At 55.5% G+C, this 21,377-nt stretch overlaps 1 protein-coding gene across 1 annotated transcript in view; it reads left to right on the top strand.

The window, feature by feature from the left end:
* Positions 1 to 18,699, top strand: part of LOC104500017 (L-gulonolactone oxidase-like) — a 23,122-nt gene extending 4,423 nt beyond the window's left edge. The window contains exons 5-15 of the mRNA XM_010143605.1: positions 3,182 to 3,283; positions 3,898 to 4,023; positions 5,365 to 5,459; positions 6,604 to 6,694; positions 7,396 to 7,581; positions 15,262 to 15,369; positions 15,804 to 15,880; positions 16,733 to 16,882; positions 17,517 to 17,681; positions 18,155 to 18,245; positions 18,571 to 18,699. Of these exons, the coding sequence (XP_010141907.1) occupies positions 3,182 to 3,283; positions 3,898 to 4,023; positions 5,365 to 5,459; positions 6,604 to 6,694; positions 7,396 to 7,581; positions 15,262 to 15,369; positions 15,804 to 15,880; positions 16,733 to 16,882; positions 17,517 to 17,681; positions 18,155 to 18,245; positions 18,571 to 18,699 (1,320 nt within the window). The remainder of the gene's footprint in view (positions 1 to 3,181; positions 3,284 to 3,897; positions 4,024 to 5,364; positions 5,460 to 6,603; positions 6,695 to 7,395; positions 7,582 to 15,261; positions 15,370 to 15,803; positions 15,881 to 16,732; positions 16,883 to 17,516; positions 17,682 to 18,154; positions 18,246 to 18,570) is intronic.
* Positions 18,700 to 21,377: the final 2,678 nt, after the last annotated feature.

The following is a 21,377-nucleotide window of genomic DNA, read 5'->3' as shown; positions in this document are numbered from 1 at the left end:
CCGGTTTGGGGGGGGGGGGGGGGGGGGGGGGGAGGCCCCCAGCCACAAGCCCAGTTTTGGGGCAAATCCCATCTCTGTGTTCCTGCCTAGGCTGGGAAGCAGCTCAGCAGCTGCGGAGGTGCCAGTGAGGGTGTGGGGAGGGGTCTCTCCCAGCTCCTTCAGACAACCCTAGGGAGGCCCCAGCAGCTGAGAGCTGGCCATGCCCAAGGGTCTTCAGCTCTGCAAACCCAACCCGAGGGTGAACCTGGGGGATTGGACCCTTCCCTGGGCTGGATGTGTCCCTCAGGAGCTGCAGGAGAGCTCCGGCCAAGCTCTGCTGCCTGGATCCCTGCAGGAGAGCCACCATGGTGTGCTGGGGCATCTTCCATCCCACCAAAAAATTCACAAAGAGCTTCAACATTTAGCAAAAGGCTCCTTTTATTTTACTTTCCCCAGCTTTTTCTTTAATCGAACCCTTCCCAGCTGCCATTAGCTGAGCTGTAACATCCCTCCTAGATGGACCCTGGAGACCCAGGCTGTGGGGAGCTGCCTCCCTCCCTGCTTGCAACCCTCTCACTGTTAATGAATAACCCCATGAGGGGGTTCTTTTGGAGGTTTTTATGACCTTTGCACATCTCTTGGCCCCAGAGCTGGGAGCTGAGCAGTTGTGGAGGGCTCTGACCCCAATTGCTAGTGTCTAGATGGGCTCCAAGTTGTGACAGGTTATTCATTAATTTGCTGCTTTGCAGCCAGGAAAACATCAGCAGCGGGTCAGGGTGGTCAGGAGGTCAAGGAGTTTTGAAGGTAGATGTGAAGACCCTTGGAAAAAGCTGCTCTGAGATCCTGCACAGCTCCTGCTCAGTGATGAAGAAGCAATTTTACCCCCTGGTTCATGATGGTACCCACAAAGGTTGGGTGAGCATCCTGCCATCCCCTGCCTGCTCTGCACTCCCAGAGGTCACCTTGTGGACTCAGCTGGCTCAGAAAACTCCTTATCATCCCCTCCTTAATGAGGGACGGCCGAGGGTTCGCTTATCAACAAAGCGCAGCCACAGAGCGCAGCAGAGCTGCAAATCACTGCTCCTCACCCGTCCTTCAGAGGAGCCCCCATGGCTGGATCCTGCCCCCTGCTCTGCTCCCGGTGGGATGGTGGAGAGAGTTTGGGGGTGCAAGGCTGGAGCACCCCCTTCGAGGGAGCAAAGCCCCCCCCAGCGCCTGTTTTGCAAGTGATGATGCGATACAGTGAGGCTGTGGCATCACTTGCTCCTCCAAACCTGCCAGACCCTTTTCCCTGCTCCCCCATCCCAGCTTGCGCAGTACAAAGGCTGCAGGTTCAGGGGAACCTCTGCAGGGTGAGGACTCTCAAAAGGGAAGCAGCTTCTCCCCCAGGCCCTTGGAGCTTGCAGCATCCTTGGGATCCCGGGTTCAAACTCGTGGCGGGATCCTGCTCTACCAGCCAGGAGGGAAGGGCTCAGCCCCTCTCCTCCCCCCGGGAACCAGGCTCATCCCAAGGGCAGGGCTGTTATTCATTATCCTTCCAGCCCCCAGAGAAGCTCCTCGTTGACCCACAGGGCAGGAACAAGCTCCACCAGCCTTGGACCAGCCAGGATCACCCCTCGTCCCCAGAGTCCCACTCGCTCCAGCAGCATCTCAAGGAGAGGCCAACAGGATGGTAAGAAAAAGCCTGGGCAGCTGGGAGAGGAATTTCTCTGGTGTTGGCTTGGGAAGGGTGGTCCAGGCAGCGTGGAGCCACACGCCGTGGCCATATCGTTTTATTGCCACCTTTGATATGGATTTAACAACCACCATCACCGTGATGAGAGGTGGGAAAGGCGTCTCAGCAAAGCCAGGAGATCCCCTGGGTAACTCTGGGCAGGCTCAGGCCACTGACCAGGAGGGTTTTCTAACCCGTGGGTGTTCAGTTTCCACCCTTTTGCCCTTTTTGTGGGTTTTCTCCCCATTTTTCCTGTCTTTCTCTCTTTGTACCCTGGCTCACAGACCAGCTCCGGGTTTTAACTTGTGTGTGGGATTCTGTGGGGCGACCCCAGCCCCGCCTCCCTCTCACCCTGAGGGCTCCTTGCTGCTCTCCGGACTATCTGCAATAGCTTCCTGATGGCCCTGGCTCCAGGCGGTGGCACCTTTGATGGGCCATCCATTGTCCCTGCCCTGCCCAGCTCCTAAAAGCAGCCTGGGGTGGGGTTGGGTGGTGGGAGAAGAGGGTGGCGGGGTGAGGGTATGATGCTGCCCCTGGGAGAGCCCCTTCTGCAGCCCTGGAGAAGTTTCTCTAGTTTTGGGGGTCTGAAAGTTTTATGAATCCATTGTGGAGACAAGGAGAAGGGAAATGAGCTGGGGGCTGAGGGGGTAAAGGTGGAAGGTGGAGGGTTTGCTGATAGAGGAGGCTGGAAGGAAGGGAAAGAAGGAGACTGCAGGAGGTGGCAAGGGAATAAATCGTTCCCTGCAGCCAAGGTGGGACCCATGTTGTGTTGGCAGGACTACACCTTGGACTACGGGGATTCATCATCTGCTCTGGGGCTTGGTGCCCGACCTCATGCCATAGCCTTCCTTGCCCAAGACTCATCTGGGCTGGTCAGGGCCATGGAGGAACTGCCCTCCCCCCAAACCCCCCACCACTCAGGACCCATCCAAACCACCCTGGGGATGACCTGCCTTGGGTTAGGTCCCACCTGGAGATGGGATGGTGCTGGGGCTTTTGGCTGCACCTCTTCACGCCAGGCCCAGGGTTCGTGTCTCAGGTGAATGGCTGAGGTTGGAGGGAGGTCCCAACCATCTCCTCATGGTGAGGCCATCTGGGGACCCTGGAACATTCAGCTATGCCCACGTAGGTAGGTGTGGGTGCTGAGACCAGGTCTGAGAGGAGACCAGAGCAGGAGAGGGTGTGCAAACCAAGAGGACCCCAGCATGCTGCAGAAGGAAGGGATGGGCTGCACTCAAGGGATCTCAAACAGCTCAGGGGGTCCTCTTCTCCCACTGACTGCAAAGGGAGCCTGGGCTCACTTGCTCCCGTGGAGACATTTCTGCTCTATGGTCTCAAGAGGTTGAGATGAACCTCCATGTCCATTTATTAATCCTTTTGGAAACCTGGCTCTGTACTGTGGTCTTGGCAGATGAAGCATGGGCTGTGTGGGAAAGCAGGGGAGGCACTTGCTTTCTTCTGCTTTAGCTCTTGTCATTTTTCGTCTAGGTTCACGGCCAAGGAGGAGTCAAGTTCCAGAACTGGGCCAAGACCTACGGCTCCTCACCAGAGCTGTACTTCCAGCCTACCTCAGTGGAGGAGATCCGGGAGGTAAGGAGGGTGCTTCCAGGAGACAACCTTTTAGAAATGAAGAGGAGGAAAGGCCAGGATGTGATGCTCCATCATGTTCAGTCAGAGGTCACAGCATGAGTCCTTCCCTTTGCCCCAGGAGATGGTCCATCCTACTGAACTTCATGTGTTCTCCAGCAGACGTGTCCAACACCTAAAAAATGCAGAAAACCAGCACGTCTGGCCCCAGTTGGACTCTGTTCCTTGTGCATCAGCATCTAGCGTCCTTCTGGGGTGCCATGCTGAGGGGTGGGAGTCCTGCATCATTTTTGTCACCCGCAGAGATGCTTCTGTCACCCATGGTGTCTCAGGTGGGCGTTTTGGGATCATAGAACTACAGAATGGTTTGGGTTGAAAGGATCCTTTGAAGATCACCTAGTCCAACCTCCAAGGATGACACTAAAGGCTGTCTGTCTTAGGAGGCATCTGGGCTCCAGGAGCTGTTTTAACCCCAGATGCTGAGTTGTCCAAGTAAATGGATGTCAGCCATGGGTGAGATTTTAGCTTGGGATGTCACACAGAGCCTCTAGCACTGCCCTTAGCACACGGCTTTGAGGGAGATGTTGGATGCTCAGGGCCGCCTGTTGTCTCTGCAGATCCTGGATATGGCCAGGCAGCGGAACAAGCGGGTGAAGATGGTGGGGGGTGGTCACTCTCCTTCGGACATTGCCTGCACCGATGACTTCATGATTCAGATGGGGAAGATGAACAGGGTCCTCAAGGTGAGACCGGCTTCTAGGAGGTGGCATGGTGGCCCTGGAATGTGGTGGCACACCTGTTCATGCAGCATTGCCATACCATGGGTGGGAGGTGAAAGGATGGGAGAGGCTTCCTCTCCTCATAGACAGGAGTTTTCCCTAGACAGACCCTGAAGGACTCGGAAATGCACATTTTCCCAGTGTAAAAGCATCCCTTGTGCATTTATTAGAAGCATCTGCATAAAAATGCGAAGAGGTGAGGTCTTCTCAATGTGCGTTCAGTCAGGGCTTAACCTTGGCACATTGTCCTCATCACACCATGGTCTGCTGTGTGGGGAGGAGGTACCCAGCAGGATCAACCCTTTGCATCTTGCTTGATGCACTGCCCTGGGCAGCCTGGGACAGCCCTGCACAACCCCAACGGGCAAGAAATGGTTCCTCAGGGACAACCTCAACCTCCCCTGGAACAACTGAAGGCTGGTTCCTCCCGTCCTGTCACTTGATCCTGGGGAGAAGAGACTGAACCCCAGGCTCCAATCTCCTGTCAGGGAGTTGTGCAGAGCCAGAAGGTCTCCCCTGAGCCTCCTTTTCTCCAGGATCAACCCCCCAGGTCCCTCAGCTGTTCCTCAGTGCACTTGTGCTCCAGACCCTGCACCAGCTCCGTTGCCCTTCTCTGGACACGCTCCAGCCCCTCAATGTCCTTCTGGGAGTGAGGGGCCCAAACTGAGCCCAGCATTCGAGGTGTGGCCTCCCCTGCCCGGGTCGTGCTGGCCACACCAGTGCTGGTACCAGCCAGGATGCCATTGGCCTTCTTGGCCACCTGGGCACACTGCTGGCTCCTCTCCAGCTGCTGTCACCAACACCCCCAGGTCTTTTCCCCAGGCAGTTTTCAGCTGCTTTCCCCCCATCCTGGAGCATTGCAGGGGGTCATTGTGACCCAAGGGCAGGACCTGGTCCTTGGCCTTGTTGAACCTCAGCCCATTTTCCTTGGCCCATTCATCCAGCCTGTGCAGATCCCTCTGTGGAGCCTCCTGACCCCCCATTGGGGTGGGGAGCCTTGCATTGACCAACAAGAGCTGGGAGAAGTTCTGGGAGAGGTTACACACCCCTGAGACTGGGGGGACCTAGAGGCTGAGCGAGGTCTGGACCATAGGCAGGAACAAGTGGCACCACTGGGTTGGACGAGATTTGTGTTGGGTGAAGGTCTGAGTGAGTTGACAGCTCAGGATGAAGCAAGTCCCTTGTGGTTCATGGCTCTCTTTTATAGACGTTATCAGCTGCACTGGTAAGAGGTGTTTTCCATAGGGTCTTTCTTGTCTGAGCCATGTGACCTTCCTCTCTCCCCTTCCATCCCATTCTTTTCAGGTGGACAAGGAGAAGCAGCAAGTGACGGTGGAAGGTGGGATTTTCCTCTCGGATCTGAACATCAAGCTAAGCAAGCATGGGTTGGCCCTGGCCAAGTGAGTCAGACGTGTGCATGGGGTCATCCCTGGGTGTCCTCCAGGTGTCCATCTTTGTCTCAGATCAAGTGCCAGGATGCGACGAAACAGGGACATTTGAAGAGCTTTTACTGCAGAACAGAGGTGTTTACTTCAGGATCTTCCACCAAGGTCCTGCAGACCACAGGTCCATGATGGAGTAGCTAATCCTGCCTTGGGGCAGGAGGCTGGACGAGGGGACCCTTTATCCCCACGCCAAGCCCACTATTCTCACTGCACCCAGCAGCCTGGTCCTTTCCCTGTCACTGCGTTGGGAAGTCTGCTGGCCCCGGAAGAGATGGTGGAAAGGATGGGCTGGGAGTCCAGGGCAATCTGGCCTTCAAGCAGATCACAGCTGAACCCTCTGCCTCCAACACGTGTGGTTCTCACGCTCAATCTCTTTTGATTTGCTGATCTCAGGGAAGAAATTGCTCTTTAATAACAGGAGTTTGTCAGAGCCCTGGCCAGGGCTGGGCTGAGGGGTCAGAGAAATAAGCCCCACCTCAGCAGGTGGCCAACGGTGCAGGTGGGGTGAGCAGGGCTCCTTCATGGAGGAGGAATCCACTGAGGGTTCCAATGGTCATAGAAGCCATGTCTGGTTCAGGAGGTCCCTGCTCTCTGGAGGAGTATTTGGGGGAAATGGCAGGAACAGTTTTAACCTTCTACTGTCCCCATGTGCCCACCGTGGCCATGGTTGGAGAGATGGACCTTGGTCTGCAGACTTTATGTTTACGGATGCTGCTACAGCTCTGCTCCACAGGGATATTTCTTGGGTAAAAGCAGGTTCCTCACCCCTTGCTCTGAATGTGTATGGGAGGGATGTCTCCACCCCAATGAGTCCCAGGGGACAGATGGGGATTTGTGAGATAGACACAGCCGAGCTGACCATGATGACCTGTGCTCACCAGCTGCCTCTTCCTCCCCATGGACTAGAGCAGCATACTGACAGAGCGGTCCCATGAAGACATGTCCAACAGACCCTGAAGGGTGGAAAACCCTGCTCGCTGAGGCAGCAGGGCATGTCCCGAGGATCTCCGTGAAGGGTCTGCACACTGTGTAACACACAGCACAGTGGGCTGTGCCCCATGCACTGAGGTCCTCACCCAGCCCATTCTTCTGCCTCTAGCTTAGGAGCTGTTTCTGAGGTTTCAGCAGCTGGTGTGATCGGGACGGGGACACACAACACCGGGATCAAGCATGGCATCCTCCCCACCCAGGTGAGACACAAGGCAGGAGTGTGTAGATGCACCAATGTCAGCATCTTGAGGGCTTCAGGAGAGATGTTCCATCACCCAGTTTGGGTGGAAGCCAAGTCTTGGGGTAAGGAAGGAGCACACTGCAAGCAGGAGGGGTCCTGTGCCTTGGGATGGAGCTGCTCTGGAGGACCTCCAGGTCCTCCCTGTGCAGTGGGACCTCCTCATCTGACCTCTAAAGCAATCCAGCTCAAAACTTCTCTGCCCTTCTGATGCATGGTCTTATAATCTGATGAATAAACTCTGTACCCAGCGGGAAGAAAATTCTTCAACTGGAGACCCCAACCCCAAATCTCTGCAGGGCCCGCGTCTACTTTTCACTAGACCCTTATGAAAATCCTCCACTCCAAACTCAGATCCTGCCTGGCAATTCCACCAATGGTTATGGAGAAGTGAAGTAATTTTGGGGAGTTTTACTTCTTTATTTGGCAGCTTTTCTCAGCATCCTCCTGAGAGAGAAGGATCCTTTAATGTCACTACATCAAAAGTGGCAGGAGAGGAGCTGGTGGAGCCAAGCTCCGCAGAAAGCAACCCTGTGATGATGGTTGTGGTACACGGGTCTCCCTGCTTACCCACCAGCCCTAAGTTTTGGGGTGGATGCAGGGTCCTGGCATGGAGATGGGACACTCTGAACGCTCACTGAAGCGTTGCTCCCTTCTCGACAGGTTGTAGCTCTCACGCTGCTGACAGCCTCGGGGGACATCCTGGAGTGCTCCGAGTCCATCAACACAGACATCTTCCAGGCTGCTCGCCTGCACCTCGGCTGCCTGGGCGTTGTGCTCACAGTCACCTTCCAGTGTGTGCCTCAGTTCCACCTGCATGAGGTGGTCTTCCCTTCCACCCTCACAGAGGTACGACATGGGTGATGCTTCTGAAGCCTTCTTGGGGATAAGCAAAGGTCTTGGTGAGGTGACGTGGTGGGAAGGAGACTGGGAAGTGTTTGTGCTCTGGTAGAAAATCCCACACGTGTGTGTGTAGGTCACGTTTCTTGTGGGACTCCATCATGGAGTGCTTCATGGTGGCCTTTAAGCCGGAAACATCTCCAGGGTGACAAGGAAGAGGAGGGAACGTCTGTGTTTCTTAGAAAATGGCACTTTAACTTCCCATGGGTGGGAACAGCATCTTCTGGAACCAGATAGGTGCAGGTAGTGGGGTGGGAGAAGAGGTATTCATCAATGCCAGCTTTGCTGACCACAAAATCTGGGAGGAGGCTGGGTAGGGAAGCCCAGCTGGGTGCTATGGGTCTGCCGTGAGTTCTTAGTCCTCACAAAAAAGCAGGTGGGATCTCTGCCCCTCGCACCAGGACCCTCTGCAGCCACCCCTCTGCATCCAGCCTGGGGGAGCTGGCCAGGGAGGGAGACCTGCAGGGAAAAACACGGAGATGAAAGTTGTTTCCTATATTATTATTCGTGGTGGATTTTGAGAACCACAAGACACCACCTCTGGGAGCTGTTGTGTCCATTCCAAGCTACTTTCAGCTCCACAAATGGCCCAGGACAGCTCAGGGGTGTGGAGGTGACATGAAACCTCACCTCTCTCATCCCTGCCATGCTTGCCTCTGAGCTGTTCCCAGGCTCCTCTTTTCAAACTGGTCCAGACTGGTACAGATTTTACTGTCTCAAATGAGCGTCAGGGTTAGTCATGGCAGCAGGAGAAGGCTGATGGCTTCTGGTGTCTTCAGGAACCTGCCAAAGTCTTTCTGTGCTCACCCTGGGGTACAGAGAGCGACCCTGAACTAGGACACGGCTGCGTCCTTCAGAGAACATCCTCTGGGTCCTGGCAGGGGAGGTGGGACCACTGTGCCATGGGAGGCTGCTGTGGGAGGGTGGGCAATGCTGCCTGCTCTCCTGGGCACGATCCCCAGCTTGGAGAGGCTGCGTTGGCATGGGGAACATTGCAAACCTGAGATCCAGAGGAGCAGAGGGCTCCTGCTCAGGAGAGATCTCTTGGCTGGGCTCAGGCTGGCTGCGTGCCACCAGCAGGCCTGAGGCAGGCGAGAAGAGGGATCTGGACAAGCTGGGTCGATGGGTTCGGAGCGGTTGTATGAAATTCAAAGCCAAGAGCTGAGTCCAGCACTTAGATCAGTTTTGGCCCCTTGCTCCCAGAAGGACATGGAGGGGCTGGAGCGTGTCCAGAGAAGGGTGATGAAGCTGGTGCAGGGTCTGGAGCACAAGTGCACTGAGGAGCGGCTGAGGGACCTGGAAGGGTTCAGCTTGGAGAAAAGGAGGCTCAGGGAGACCTGGTCACTCTCCACAACTCCCTGACAGGAGGTTGGAGCCAGGTGGGGTTTGGACTCTTCTCCCCAGGAACAAGTAACAGGATGAGAGGAACCAGCCTCCAGCTGTTCCAGGGGAGGTTGAGGTTGTCCCTGAGGAACCATTTCTTCCCCGTTGGGGCTGTGCAGGGCTGTCCCAGGCTGCCCAGGGCAGTGGTGGAGCCCCCATCCCTGGAGGGGTTTCCCAGCCGTGTGGAGGTGGTGCTGAGGGACAGGGGTTAGTGGGGACCTGGCAGTGCTGGGGGAACAGTTCAACTCGAGGAGCTTAAAGTTCTCTTCCAGTCTAAACGACTCATAATCAAGTCAGAGATGCTGACGGAGCCTGCAGGCATCAGCGCTCCTCTCCGTGGGAAAATTCACCATGAGACGGATCAGCCAACGTCTCTGCTCTGTTTAACCCAGTGCTCGCTGACGCCGGCTGGTCAGCGGAGGTGTGTGATTCCAGGCACACGTGACTAAGCCTAATGCAGATTTAATGTTCCAGCTGGAGAAAATTGCCCTCGCTGGAAATCCTGGGCTGGCGTGATGAACTTGATGCATTGCCTGGATGTCAGAACAGGGAGAAGACTGTCCCTGCACTGAGGTAGTGTCCCCAGAGGCAGGCAGTGCCTGACTGGCTCCCCGGGGACAGGAGCAGCATCCCTCAGGGCACAGCTGCTCCCACGAGCCCCATGCTCTCCGAGGAGGTGCCGTCTCCCATCTCATCATCTTCTGCTGCTTGGCTGATGGAGAGCTGTGCTTTTTCCAGCGACAGATAGGCCACTTAAAATAGCCCATGAGCATCTTGTGCTCTTGATAAGAACTTGGTCCCTTCTGTGTGAGGTCAGGGTTAGAGGTTCTCCATCTTCCAGTGTGAAAGTGGGTTTAACTCTTTTGAGCTGAACTTGGGACACACTGTGCTGGGGGTAAGATGGAGTTTGATGGGTGACGCATTTCAAGGGCCAGACTGAACAAATCCCTCATCAGGATCCCACCCTGGAGCTGCATTTGGGTCGTGTGGTGGAAAACTTCTTTTAAACCCATTGTCACATTGCTACTGGCCTTCTCTGTCTCCATCTTGCCAAAGGTGGAGGTGCATGGTGCTCATGATTGGCCTATCTGGGACATCCTCAAGAGGGGTGGCTTTCTGAGGAGGGTTTCTGACCTGCTGTCTCATAGATCAGGGTCTTGCATGGCTCTGAGGGCTTCACATGCTCTCTCCTCCTTGGCAAGTCCTTCTGCTGTCCCACCATCCGTCCTCTCCCTGTTGTTCCCTCTTCAAGTCCATGTCCCTCCTGAAAACAACATCTTGCACGTAGCCCATGAAAGGGCACTTGATTGGGCATGGGGAGGATGAGAAGTTTAGGTCCTTGTTCAGTATGAGACTGAGGCACTGGGGACAGTGTCCTGGGATGCTGGTACAGAGATGCTCAGTGCTGGAGAGTTGTCGCCTCCAGCTGAGCTTTCCATCCCCTCCAGGAACAAGGCTGAGACAGGCTGATTTCCCTTGAAAAAGACATGAAATGTCCTCTTTTGGGGGAGTGTATGTCCTGGGCTTTACAAGCTTGGGTCTCCATGTGGCTCTGTGGCCAATGGTGGGTGTGATCTGGTTCCCTCAGAAAGCCTTTTGAAGGGGGGCATTTCTGCAGAGCGATTTGAAGGAATTCTTTCTCCTGGGAACACATCAAAAGCATTTTTCCCAGTCTCTGCCATTATGTAAACTGCTTTCAACTGCTGGATGCATTTCCCAGGAGCCCTCCCACCCCCACAGTGCTGGGAAGTTGGATGGAGTGACCTGTTCCATCTGATGTTCAGCCCCTCCACAGCTGGGACAGCCTGGCCCAGCCACTGTACCAGGACGTGACCTTGAGCTGAGCCATCATCCAGCTTATCCCAGGTCTCTGACACCAGAAGCTGGAGGCTGCAGCATTGCACAGGCTAAAGCCTACAGAGGAATGCCATCTGCATGCTGAAGGACCACCCAGTGGCCTTCTAAATGCTGTGTGGGCTCACAGGGAGGAGTTGTATTTGTAGATGGGGAAACAGAGGCATGAAGTACACTAGGAGAAAGAAACCAGTGGTGGTGGAATGGAACCTCTCTGGGAGCTTGTGTCTGCTTCAACCACTGATCGTTGCTGTCCTCCTGCGAGGTCTGACATCTCCACTGATGCCCCGCCAGCAGCATCCTCATCTGTTGTCTCGTTTGGGTCTCACAGGTCCTGTTCCAGCTCTGGCTAATGGCAGCACAAACCTCCGTTAAATCGGGCTCATGAAAAATAAATCGTCTTTGGACAAAAGCAGCAGAATTCGTGGCAGGATTGATCAGTGCTGCAGCCCCCATAAAGCTTTGAGAAACGCTGCCCTTAATTTTTTAAGGACTGAATTATTCAGCGCCCCGTTGGGGTGGCTCGAACATCACCACGAATGTGGATCTAACGCACTTTCGCAGCGTCTTCTTCACAAGTCCTGATCCAAAGCAACCCGGTGCTCCTTGTGCCGTGCCGTGGGTGGCTGGGCTGACCGGGAGGTGGGCAGAAAGGTCCATACACGTCACCCAAGTGCATTAGTGAGTCTGCCTGGCTGCTGTCACCCTCTGAAGAGCAGCTGCATCAGAGCGATTGAGAGCTGGAGTACTGCAGGCTCTTATTTTTCCTGGGAGGTAGGAAAGGAAGGCAGAGGGGTAAGGAACACCCACCAAGATATTTTTCCAGCCTGCAGTGAGTTCATTAGTGGTGTCTCCAGTTGCAGAGGTGGTGGGTTTGTGTTTAATGGCTTCAGAGTTTCCTTGCCTGGTGTCCTGCAGCAGGGAGTTCCCCACTTTAAATCCATTTAAATGTGAGAATCTGCCAACTCCTTACAGCTTGGTCCTTACCCACCCTGCTCAGACCTTCAATGCATCCTTCAGTGCTTTTCCTCGGCCAAATTGCCAGGTTTGAGTGGTGTTTTACACCTCCTAATCTGCCTTTTCATCAGCTCATGAGCAGGATAACGCTGCTGTGCTGAGCAAGGGATGTTCTGAGCCAGGCTGAACATCATCTGCCCAGTCTACACCCCCCGCACAGCTCAGCCCGTCTCTCCCCATCCCTCGGGGCTGTTAGGAGGGTTAAACAAGAATGCACTCTATAAATATTAATGCCATTATCAATTCTCAGTTGTCGCTGCTCCTCGCCTGCTTCCAAATCTCCAGCTTTTCAAGTTGAGGGGCTCAGTGAGGTGGAAGAGAATAATGGCGAGGGAGCAGGTTGCGTGAAATATTTAAGCCCGAGTTATCTAAGACATTGCAAATAATGTATGTGTCAGAGGAGCTGGGCTTGGATTTGTGGTTATGTAAGATCCGCACGCTTTCTCTTCTGGCCTCGTGATTCTCCTTGTCACCGGGATAAACTCTGCTGCTCTCACTGCTGATGATGGCCAGGAACAAGGCACGGGACCATGAGAGTTCATTGCACAGCTGAGGTCTCCAGAGAGACCTGGAAGAGCATCTCTGGGTGGTGTCAGGGATGGAGTCTGCCTCTCCTCACTCCAGAACTGCTGGGAGGCTTATGAGGATGGATTAGACTCAGATACAATGCTTCGTCCTCTGATCTTTGCAGCTTTTGGGCTTCCTGAGCTGGAGGTGGTTGTAAGGTGATGAGTTTCTCTTCGAGGAAGGTCTCTGATCTGCCTCTGAACTTATGCAAACCTTTAACCACCTGCAGACTTTCACAGCTTAGTGAGCTGGTGGTGATAAAGTGTTTCATTTGGTCTGAGCCTACCACCTTCTAACCTGTACCCTAATCCTGACCAGAACCCTAACCCAAGCCTGAACCTTTTGGGGGATGCCCTAGGCATCTGGGATTGATCCTTCAAGCTCAACTCCTCCAAGATCACCCAGTACCTAAACCCCGTCCCCATTGCTGGGCTGGACCTTGTCCCTCTTGGCCAGAAATGTTGGATTTGGCCCCAGCGTATGGAAATGACTCTTCCAACCAGGCTCAGACACTGCCCGCCGATGTGGTAGGACCCTGCCAGGTGCAGGCAGCTTGCAGGCAAAGGGAGAGGCTGAGCATCCCCCTCCTCTCCCAAAACACGAGATCCCTGTGCTCCCTTGCTTGCCTTCATTGCTCTGATGGACCCATGGGACATGTGCTAGTGACTTCTTGGGCTTTGTCCTCCATAGCACCTTGGCCACATCTGCCCCTTGTCCCATCCTTGTGACCATCTGGAGCAACCAAACCTGCATTGTGTCAGGTGGGTGCCTGACCCTCAGCTCAGGGAGCTCTCGAGGGTGTTTGCAAGCAAGAAAGCAAGCAGCTTTAATCCGGCCTTTATGAAGGAAAGGGATTTATTCTGGGTTCCTGAGAGGGAAACAAAGACAAGCAAAATCCCCCGGGTCTCTGTGGGCTCCAGGGTCATCTCCGCTGTGTGCATTGGCCACGTTACAGCGACAAGATTTCCACTGCCCAACCTCTGCCTCTGACTCAGGCATTCAGCCAGCAGACAATGTCCCCAAGGACTCCCGAAGCCTCCTTGCTCGCTGCCTTCAGCTCCTGCCCGCTGCGCTGTAATTATCCTACAAAGTTGTGGGCTTATGTTCTCCAGGCTGATATCACCAGAATCAAAAGCGCACATTGAAAAGGTCACCGCCGCCAGCGATTCGCTTCTGCGCTACAATGCCACGGCTGGAAGACAAACAGACGTTGGCAGGATCACCTTGGGAAAGCTGCGTCTTTTGCTTCCCTGCTCGTTTTAGCTCCTCGATGCGCTTGTTCCTAGACTGAACTGATGAATACGTGGGGTCGCAGCTTTTGCCTGGCCTCTACTTGCACAATTGTGAGCTGTTTCCTACGTAAGAACTTCTCTGGCCCAAAATAGGCTGGTTTGGGAACATCTCAGAGAGATTTTGCGGCTTTCTGGGAGCTGCAGATGTGATGATGAAGACAACAGCTTTGGCGTTAATTCTTCCCATCCTCCCTGCTTTAACGGGACCACGGCAGTGTGACCCCACAAAGACCCTCACCTCATGGCAGGGTCACAGCAACATGCTCGGTGCTGAAGAGTGATTAACAGCTCATTAAGACAAATAACTCAAATGACCAGCCAGAAAGGAGCAGTGTCATGGCTCAGGTTGCCCTGACCTTCCTGGGGTTATATCCACGGGTCACTGCACCTTCTCTTGGGTCAATCAAACTCCTTGAAGAAAATCTGTCAGGTTTTTAAGCCTGTCTGCAGAGCTGTGGGAGATCTCTGCAGGAGGATCTGGGCGTTGTTGGAAAGGCTCTTTGCAAGAGGGAGAGGTGCTGGCCTGACCAAAATAGCAATGTGCAGGGAGGACCACAGGGTCTCCGACCCTTGTATGCACAGAGAAGGTACCTTGCATGGTACTGAGAAGGGAAGAGGGCTGAAGGGTCTTCTCATTTTTGCTGGTGCTGCTGTGTCAGGCAGCAGAGTTTCCTCCAAGCAGCCCTGGCACAGGACCACGGTGGCTCCAGGAACAGGCTGTGTGTCCAGGGGCAGCGGTCATCCCCTTGGGCCCCACCATCTGCATGGTCCTGCCTGTCCCCTGCCTTCTCAGACTCTTTGTACCTCAGTGTCCTCGGCTCCTGGCAGGCAGCTCGTCAAGGCAGCTGCCTTTCTTAAAGCTCTTTTTTATGAATAATTCAGCAATTCTGCATTTGAAGCAGGGGACATCCCTGGGACGGGGCCATGTAGCACATCCCAGCTCCATCCCCTGCAGTCTCAGGGCTCCAGAGCCACAGAGGTCTCTGCTGCCAGGGTGTGAAAGCTGGGGAGGGCATCCCTGATACTGGACCAGGAGGTGGATTTCAGTAGCCCCCATCACAGCCCACGGCATGGCTGATGGCTGGAGGGGGTCCCTCCAGCCCAGGCGGCACTGCCTTGTCTCTGGGAATGCCTGATAGAGCAGTTTGGGGGCTGCAGAGTTGTGGTTGCAGGAGGACGTGGGGTCTGAGCTTGGACATGTGCCAGAAGCAGCCCCAGCAGCATATGCAGGATGGGGGGCTCTGCCATGGCGAGACAGAGGAGATGATGGGCATGCTCAGTCCTCTTCCCCAGATGTTGGGTCCACAGTCTCCGTTAGCCCCTTGGTGCTTGGCTGGGCTGAACTGACCTCCCTCTACTCCAAAGTTTGCTACGACTCTGCAGACAGACTCCTTGGACCTTTGCGACCTTGGACCTCTGTGAGTCCTCTGAGGTGCTCCAAGCCCTGCTCCCAGGATCCCTGCTCCACAGTGAGGGGACAGTCACCAACCAGCCCCCATTTCTCTGGTCGTTGCAGGTCCTCGATCACCTCGATGACCACCTGAAGAGATCCCAATACTTCCGCTTCCTGTGGTTCCCTCACAGTGAGAACGTCAGTGTCATCTACCAGGATCCCACCAACAAGGCAGGTCCCGCTGGGGTCCATGAGGGAAGGAAGAAGGGCCTGTGCACAAAACTGTGTGCCCTCCCAGAGCTGGCGTTTTAGACTGGGCTTGCAGTGGTGGTGGTGGTGGGAGCTGATTAGGGAAACAGTGTTGTGGGACTGGGCTGGACTCTGTCCATGCTTCATGGTCTGGGGTCCCAGGGCACGGATGCAGCCAGGGCTATCTAAGCTCTCAGAATCCTCGTGACAAAGCCTGGGTTCTTTCTGGGGCTGGTTGTGGCCCTGTTTCATCACAGGTGTCAGACTGGGGGGTCCTGGGGTGCCCTTCTCCAAACCCCTGCTCCCAGCTTGGTCCTGGTCCAGACAGGTGCTACCACCTTTGTGTCTGCTGGCAAAAAATCTGCAAACCCTGCTTGTCCCTAATGACCATCATCTTCCTGTGCTTGGCTTTGCAGCCCCCCTCTTCCTCTGCCAGCTGGTTGTGGGATTATGCCATTGGCTACTATCTGCTGGAGTTTCTGCTCTGGATCAGGTAGGAGCACCCTCTGAGCCATGGCTGGGGACAAGTGGGGTTGGGGAGCTTTGCCCAGCACTGACCTCATCCAGATCTGATCTCTTCATCTCCACATTGAAACCTCTGATGCTTCACTGGGAGTCCCAGGGACAGTGGCAAGGGAGGACAGTGACCCAGAGCAGCCCCATCCTTAGGGAAGAAGGAGATGCTTATCTCCTCCAAGCAAGTTCCTGCGCAGAAGGAGCGGGTTTGGGCTGGGATTGATGTCTGGGGCTACACTGCCCTCTTGTGTGCACAGAGATGTGGGTTTGCAGCAGCAGAAGAGCTTTTTGGAGGATGCTGTTGGCTGCGGGCATGTCCTGAGCACCAGGAGTGAGGAGATCAAGCCAGGTCATGGAGGTCCTGGGAAGCAGGACTCCGTGAAGAGGGAGAACAGGGACTGTGGCCACTTAGGACTCTGCCAAGGGGTGCACTCTGCCACTCCATGCTCTCCCTAGTAGCACTCGGTCCCCCAGTGAGAGGATGCCCTGAACAGAGCCTGGGAGGCCCTGAGGTCTTGAGGGGAAGGGAAGGTGATGACCGAGCACCCCTTTTCTAGCTCGCAGCAAGAGGAGGAGGGAGCTGAGGGCAAGGGTGCAAGGTCAAAGATCAGGTGGAGTGAGCACAGGTGAGCTTCTGGCAGGGCTGCAGGTCCCCATGGGCTCCAGCTCCCTGGGACAGGGGAGCAGGGCTGCAGCTTTGCTTACAGCCCTTTGAGAGGGCATTCCCCTGCCCAGCATCTCCAGGCTGTGGCTTGTGGCATCACAGCTCACAACTTGCCCTTGGCAAATCCCTGGGGTCAGGTCTCACTCCCTGCTCTCTCTCCTGCAGCACCTTTGTGCCCAGCTTGGTGTGCTGGATCAACCGCTTCTTCTTCTGGCTCCTCTTCAGCTCCCGGGTGGAGAACATTGCCATCAGCTACAAGATCTTCAACTACGAGTGTCGCTTCAAGCAGCACGTTCAAGACTGGGCCATCCCCATGTAAATAGCTCTGCAGACACTCCCTGACCACCCACAGCTGGGCTCAGTGCTCAGACCATATCCCTGTCTGTGCTCTGCCCCAGCTGAGGCTTCCTGGAGGAGGAGCAAAGCCATGGAGAAAGGGACCTGGCTAGAAGGCACCATTCCTACATGCAAGCTTAGCATGGGAACCCTTCTGCATCCCAGTCCTGGGGTACCAAATCCAGAAAACAGGCTCAAGTTGTGCCAGGAGACATTGAGGTTGTCCCTGAGGAACCATTTGTTGCCCGTTGGGGTTGTGCAGGGCTGTCCCAGGCTGCCCAGGGCAGTGGTGGAGTCCCCATCCCTGGAGGGGTTTCCCAGCCGTGTGGAGGTGGTGCTGAGGGACAGGGGTTAGTGGGGACCTGCCAGTGCTGGGATAATGGTTGGACTCAATGAACTTGAAGGCCTCTTCCAACCAAAATGATTCTGTGATTCTATGTCCTGGGACTTTGTGAGCCCAAAACAATGGGAGGAATGTGCTGGGGCATGCCAAGCCACTTGCAGAATTATCGTAGAGTCAGGGATGGAGCTGTGAGGATGGGGGTTCAAACCTGAGAAGCACTGGCTGTGCCCATGCTGGCATTAACTGGGGCTGGGGTCTTCTCCTGGGCAGTGAGAAGACAAAGGAAGCTCTGCTGGAGCTGAAGGCTGCCTTGGAGAACAACCCCAAGATGGTGGCTCACTACCCCGTGGAGGTGCGCTTTGTTCGGGGGGATGAGATCTGGCTGAGTCCCTGCTTCCAGCGAGACAGCTGCTACATGAACATCATCATGTACAGGTGACCCATGTCCCCACTCCACCACCGCCTCCTCCTCCTCTTCCTCTTCCTCCCCATGTCAGTTTGCTGGTGCACTGGGAGCTGTGCCCAGAGATACGGCTTCAGCAAAGGCACAGCTCAAACACACCAACACCAGCTCTTGGCTGGCGCTGGAGAGCTCGGTTGAACAAGCACCTGCACATTTGCCTGCTCTCCCCACTTAGACCCTTGTAGGCACCAAGGCGGAAGGGATGGGGTGGCCATGGAGCACCCTAGGGTCACCCACCCTTGTTTCTTGACAATGTCCTACATGAGGGTCTACTGGCCAAGTGCAGGTGACAAGGTGGTTTCCAGAGGGTTTTCCATCACATGGTGCTGGTCAAAGAGCCCATGATGGGTCCCTGGGGTTGTCCTCCCCAGGTGGGATTTTCTCAGGGAGGTTTCCTGGGTGTGCAAATCCCCCTGCTAATGCCCTCCTTGCCTGACACCCCCAGGCCCTACGGGAAGAACGTCCCCCGCCTCAACTACTGGCTGACCTACGAGGGCATCATGAAGAAGCATGGTGGGAGACCACACTGGGCAAAGGTACCTACAGCCCCGCTCCTCTGGAAGGAGAGTGTCTGCTGAAGGGGGTCCCTTCTCCATTGTGGCTCCTCATGGGAGGGGGTGATTTGCAGTCAAGTGAGGGTCAGAGAAGGGTCCCCACATCAGGCTGGTCCCAGAGGGAGATGGGTGCCTCAAAGTGATGGTGTCCTCCCCTTTGCTACCCAAGCTGGGCACGTACATAAAGGGATGGAAGTCCCACCACTTCTGCAGGTGCTTCCCACAGAATATTGTGGTAGAGGTCCAGGGCCAGCAACATGTCCCTCAGTGATGGGCAGTCCCCCCTCAGACACTTTCTCTCCTGCAGGCCCACAGCTGTACCCGGAAGGACTTTGAGAAGATGTACCCAGCCTTCTCCAAATTCTGCTCCGTCCGGGAGAAGCTGGACCCTGTGGGGATCTTCCTGAACTCCTACCTGGAAAAGGTGTTTTACTGATGGTGGCGATGTGGGGGATGGAGTTAAAAATCACCCCTAGTTCTCAGAACATCCCAAAGCTTGTGGTCCTCTATTGTCCCAAGGTGCTGCCCCCCAGCTCTGCCCTCATCTGTTGTGACAGGGCAGGGGCGTGCTCTGATCTCGGTGCAAACAAAGCTCTGCAGTGCCCGGAAATCTCTCCTGTACACCAGCAGCTCAGGGGAGACCATGTCCCTGTCCCTCTGAGACCTGTACAGCCCCTAGTGTTTCCTGTTCAAGCCAGCATCTCAATAAAGACCTTTCTTTGAGCAGACCTTACCTGAACCTGTGCTTTCAGCCTGGGTGTGTGGCTGGTGGAGGTGCCCAGCCCTGGGGACTGGGGACACCTTGGTGTCCCCCCTGTACAGCCCCTCTGCAGGGGTCAGGGCTGGGTGCCGGACCCATTGCACAGCCTGGGGTTGGTGCCATCCACATCCTCGAGCTCAGGCCATGTCCCCTCACAGAGGCATGCAGGCAGGTTTGGGGAGGAAGAAGCTGCCTGCCAGGCCCTCCCCAGCCTGGATGATGCTGGTGTGAGAGCACCCATGCATGGGGCAATGGGCTGTGTCCTCTCCCAGGTGGGGCCGCAGCTGCCCCACACTGCCAAAAGCTGCATGAGATGGTCCTCAGGATTCAGCGGGGTGATGTTTCTGGGGTTGCTCTCAGTGGACAATGACAACCCATTTATGGGCAGATGTGCTTTGACTTCTGGAGCCATCAGCTGGCACCAGGGTGGTCATGCGGCAGCTTATCCCTCTTACTGAGCTCAAGTCACTCAAGATGCTGTAATCATGTCCAAGATCAGCTAACAAACCTGGTGGCCCACCGTGTCTGAGCAAACAGATTGAGAAATGTGGGAAGGAGGTTTCAGCAAACGCCTGGGTGTCACTGCTGTTTCCCAAGACCATCAAGGACAAGACAACAGGGAGATGCTGTAAAAAGTGTGTCATCTCAGAGGAAAAAAGTAGGCATGGTGGCTCTTCCATGTGACAGGTCTGGTGGTTTCTCCTAGAACTGCCTGTCTGCTGAGGTTTTACCACATCTCCAGCCCTTGGAGCCAGGGAGTGTGTAAGCACCGGAATTTGTCTTTCTAGCTTCCAAATTTATGCAAGATCTTCAAGACGCAACTACAGAAGGGCAAGAGGGCAACCTACAGAAGAAGGTCAGTTGTTTTTTTGAAATGGTGGATTAAAAAGTGTGAAAAGGAATCATCGAATCACAGCCTGGTTTGGGTGGGAAGGGAGGGACCTTCCAAGCTCACCCAGTCCAACCCCCTGCAGGGAGCAGGGACATCTGCAACTAGAGCAGGTTGAGCAGAGCCACAACACCCAACCTGACCTCCAGTGCTGCCAGGGATGGGGCTTCTCCCACCTCTTGGGGCAACCTGGGCCAGGGTCTCCCCACCCTCAGCAGAAACAGTTTCTCCCTTCTCTCTCGTCTCAATCTCCCTCTTTCAGTGTCACCCACCACCCCTTGTCCTGTCCCAACAGCCCCTGCTCAAAAGCCCCTCCCCAGCTTTCTCAGAGGCCCCTTGAAGCACTCAAGGGCTGCACTAAGGTCTCCCCGCAGCCTTCTCTGCCCCAGGCTGAACACCCCCAGCTCTCTCCCCTGTGCTCCCAGCAGAGGGGTTCCACCCTCGGGTCATTCCTGTGGCCTCCTCTGGCCCCGCTCCAGCAGGTCCATGTCTGTGCTGTGCTGAGGAGCCCAGAGCTGGACCCAGCACTGCAGGGGGGTCTCCCCAGAGCAGAGCAGAGCAGAGGGGCAGGATGCCCTCCCTCGAGCTGCTGCCCACACTGCTGGGGATGAGCCCAGCACACGGGTGGCTTCTGGGCTGTGAGCGCACTTTGCTGGCTCATGTCCAGCTTTTTCCTCACTAGCATCCCAAGTCTTTCTCCTCGGGGCTGCTCTCCATCCCTTCACCCACAGCCTGTGCTGATACGGGGTTGCCCTGACCCAGGGGCAGGACCTTGCACTTGGCCTTGTTGAACCTCAGGAGGTTCACATGGATGAACTTCTTCAGCTTGTCCAGGTCCCTCTGGCTGGATGCCATCCCTCAGGCGTGTCCCCCCACCACTTCCATCTGCAAACATGCTGCAGATGCCCTCGATCCCAGTGTCAATGTCTCTGACAAAGAAGTTAAACAGTGCTGGTCCAAACACCAAGCCCTGAGGCACACCACTCGTCAGTGGACATCAAGCCGTTGACCACAACTCCTTCAGTGCAACCATCCAGCCAATTCCTTATCCACTGCATGATCCATACATCAAATCCATGTCGATTCAAGGATGTTGTGTGGGACAGTTTCAGATGCTTTGCACAAGTCCAGGCAGATGATGTCAGCTGCTCTTCCCTTGTCCACCAAGGCTGTAACCTTATCCTAGAGGAAGAGTGCCTGGCGTTGCCAGGGTGAGATTTAAGCAGCTTTCAACCGACTCAAACCTTCATTTTTCCGAGAGGAGTTGCCCGGAGAGGAACAGCGTGGGAACGGAGCGACAGGTCTAGGTAAATTAACGGGAATTCGGCGGCTTTCCTGTGAAGGGGGAGCCCCCGGGGTGCGCTGCGTCAGCCCGGAGCCGGCAGCTCTGGCGGGAGGAGGGGAGGAGGTGGGGGCGTTGCCGGGGTGACGGCGATCACGGCCGGAACGATAAAGGAAAGCCGCG

The sequence above is a fragment of the Buceros rhinoceros genome, unplaced genomic scaffold (assembly GCF_000710305.1).
Source record: "Buceros rhinoceros silvestris isolate BGI_N320 unplaced genomic scaffold, ASM71030v1 scaffold6969, whole genome shotgun sequence".
Taxonomy (NCBI): domain Eukaryota; kingdom Metazoa; phylum Chordata; class Aves; order Bucerotiformes; family Bucerotidae; genus Buceros; species Buceros rhinoceros.
The sequence above is the reverse complement of the archived record's forward strand: the minus strand, read 5'-3'. Positions and strand labels throughout refer to the sequence as shown.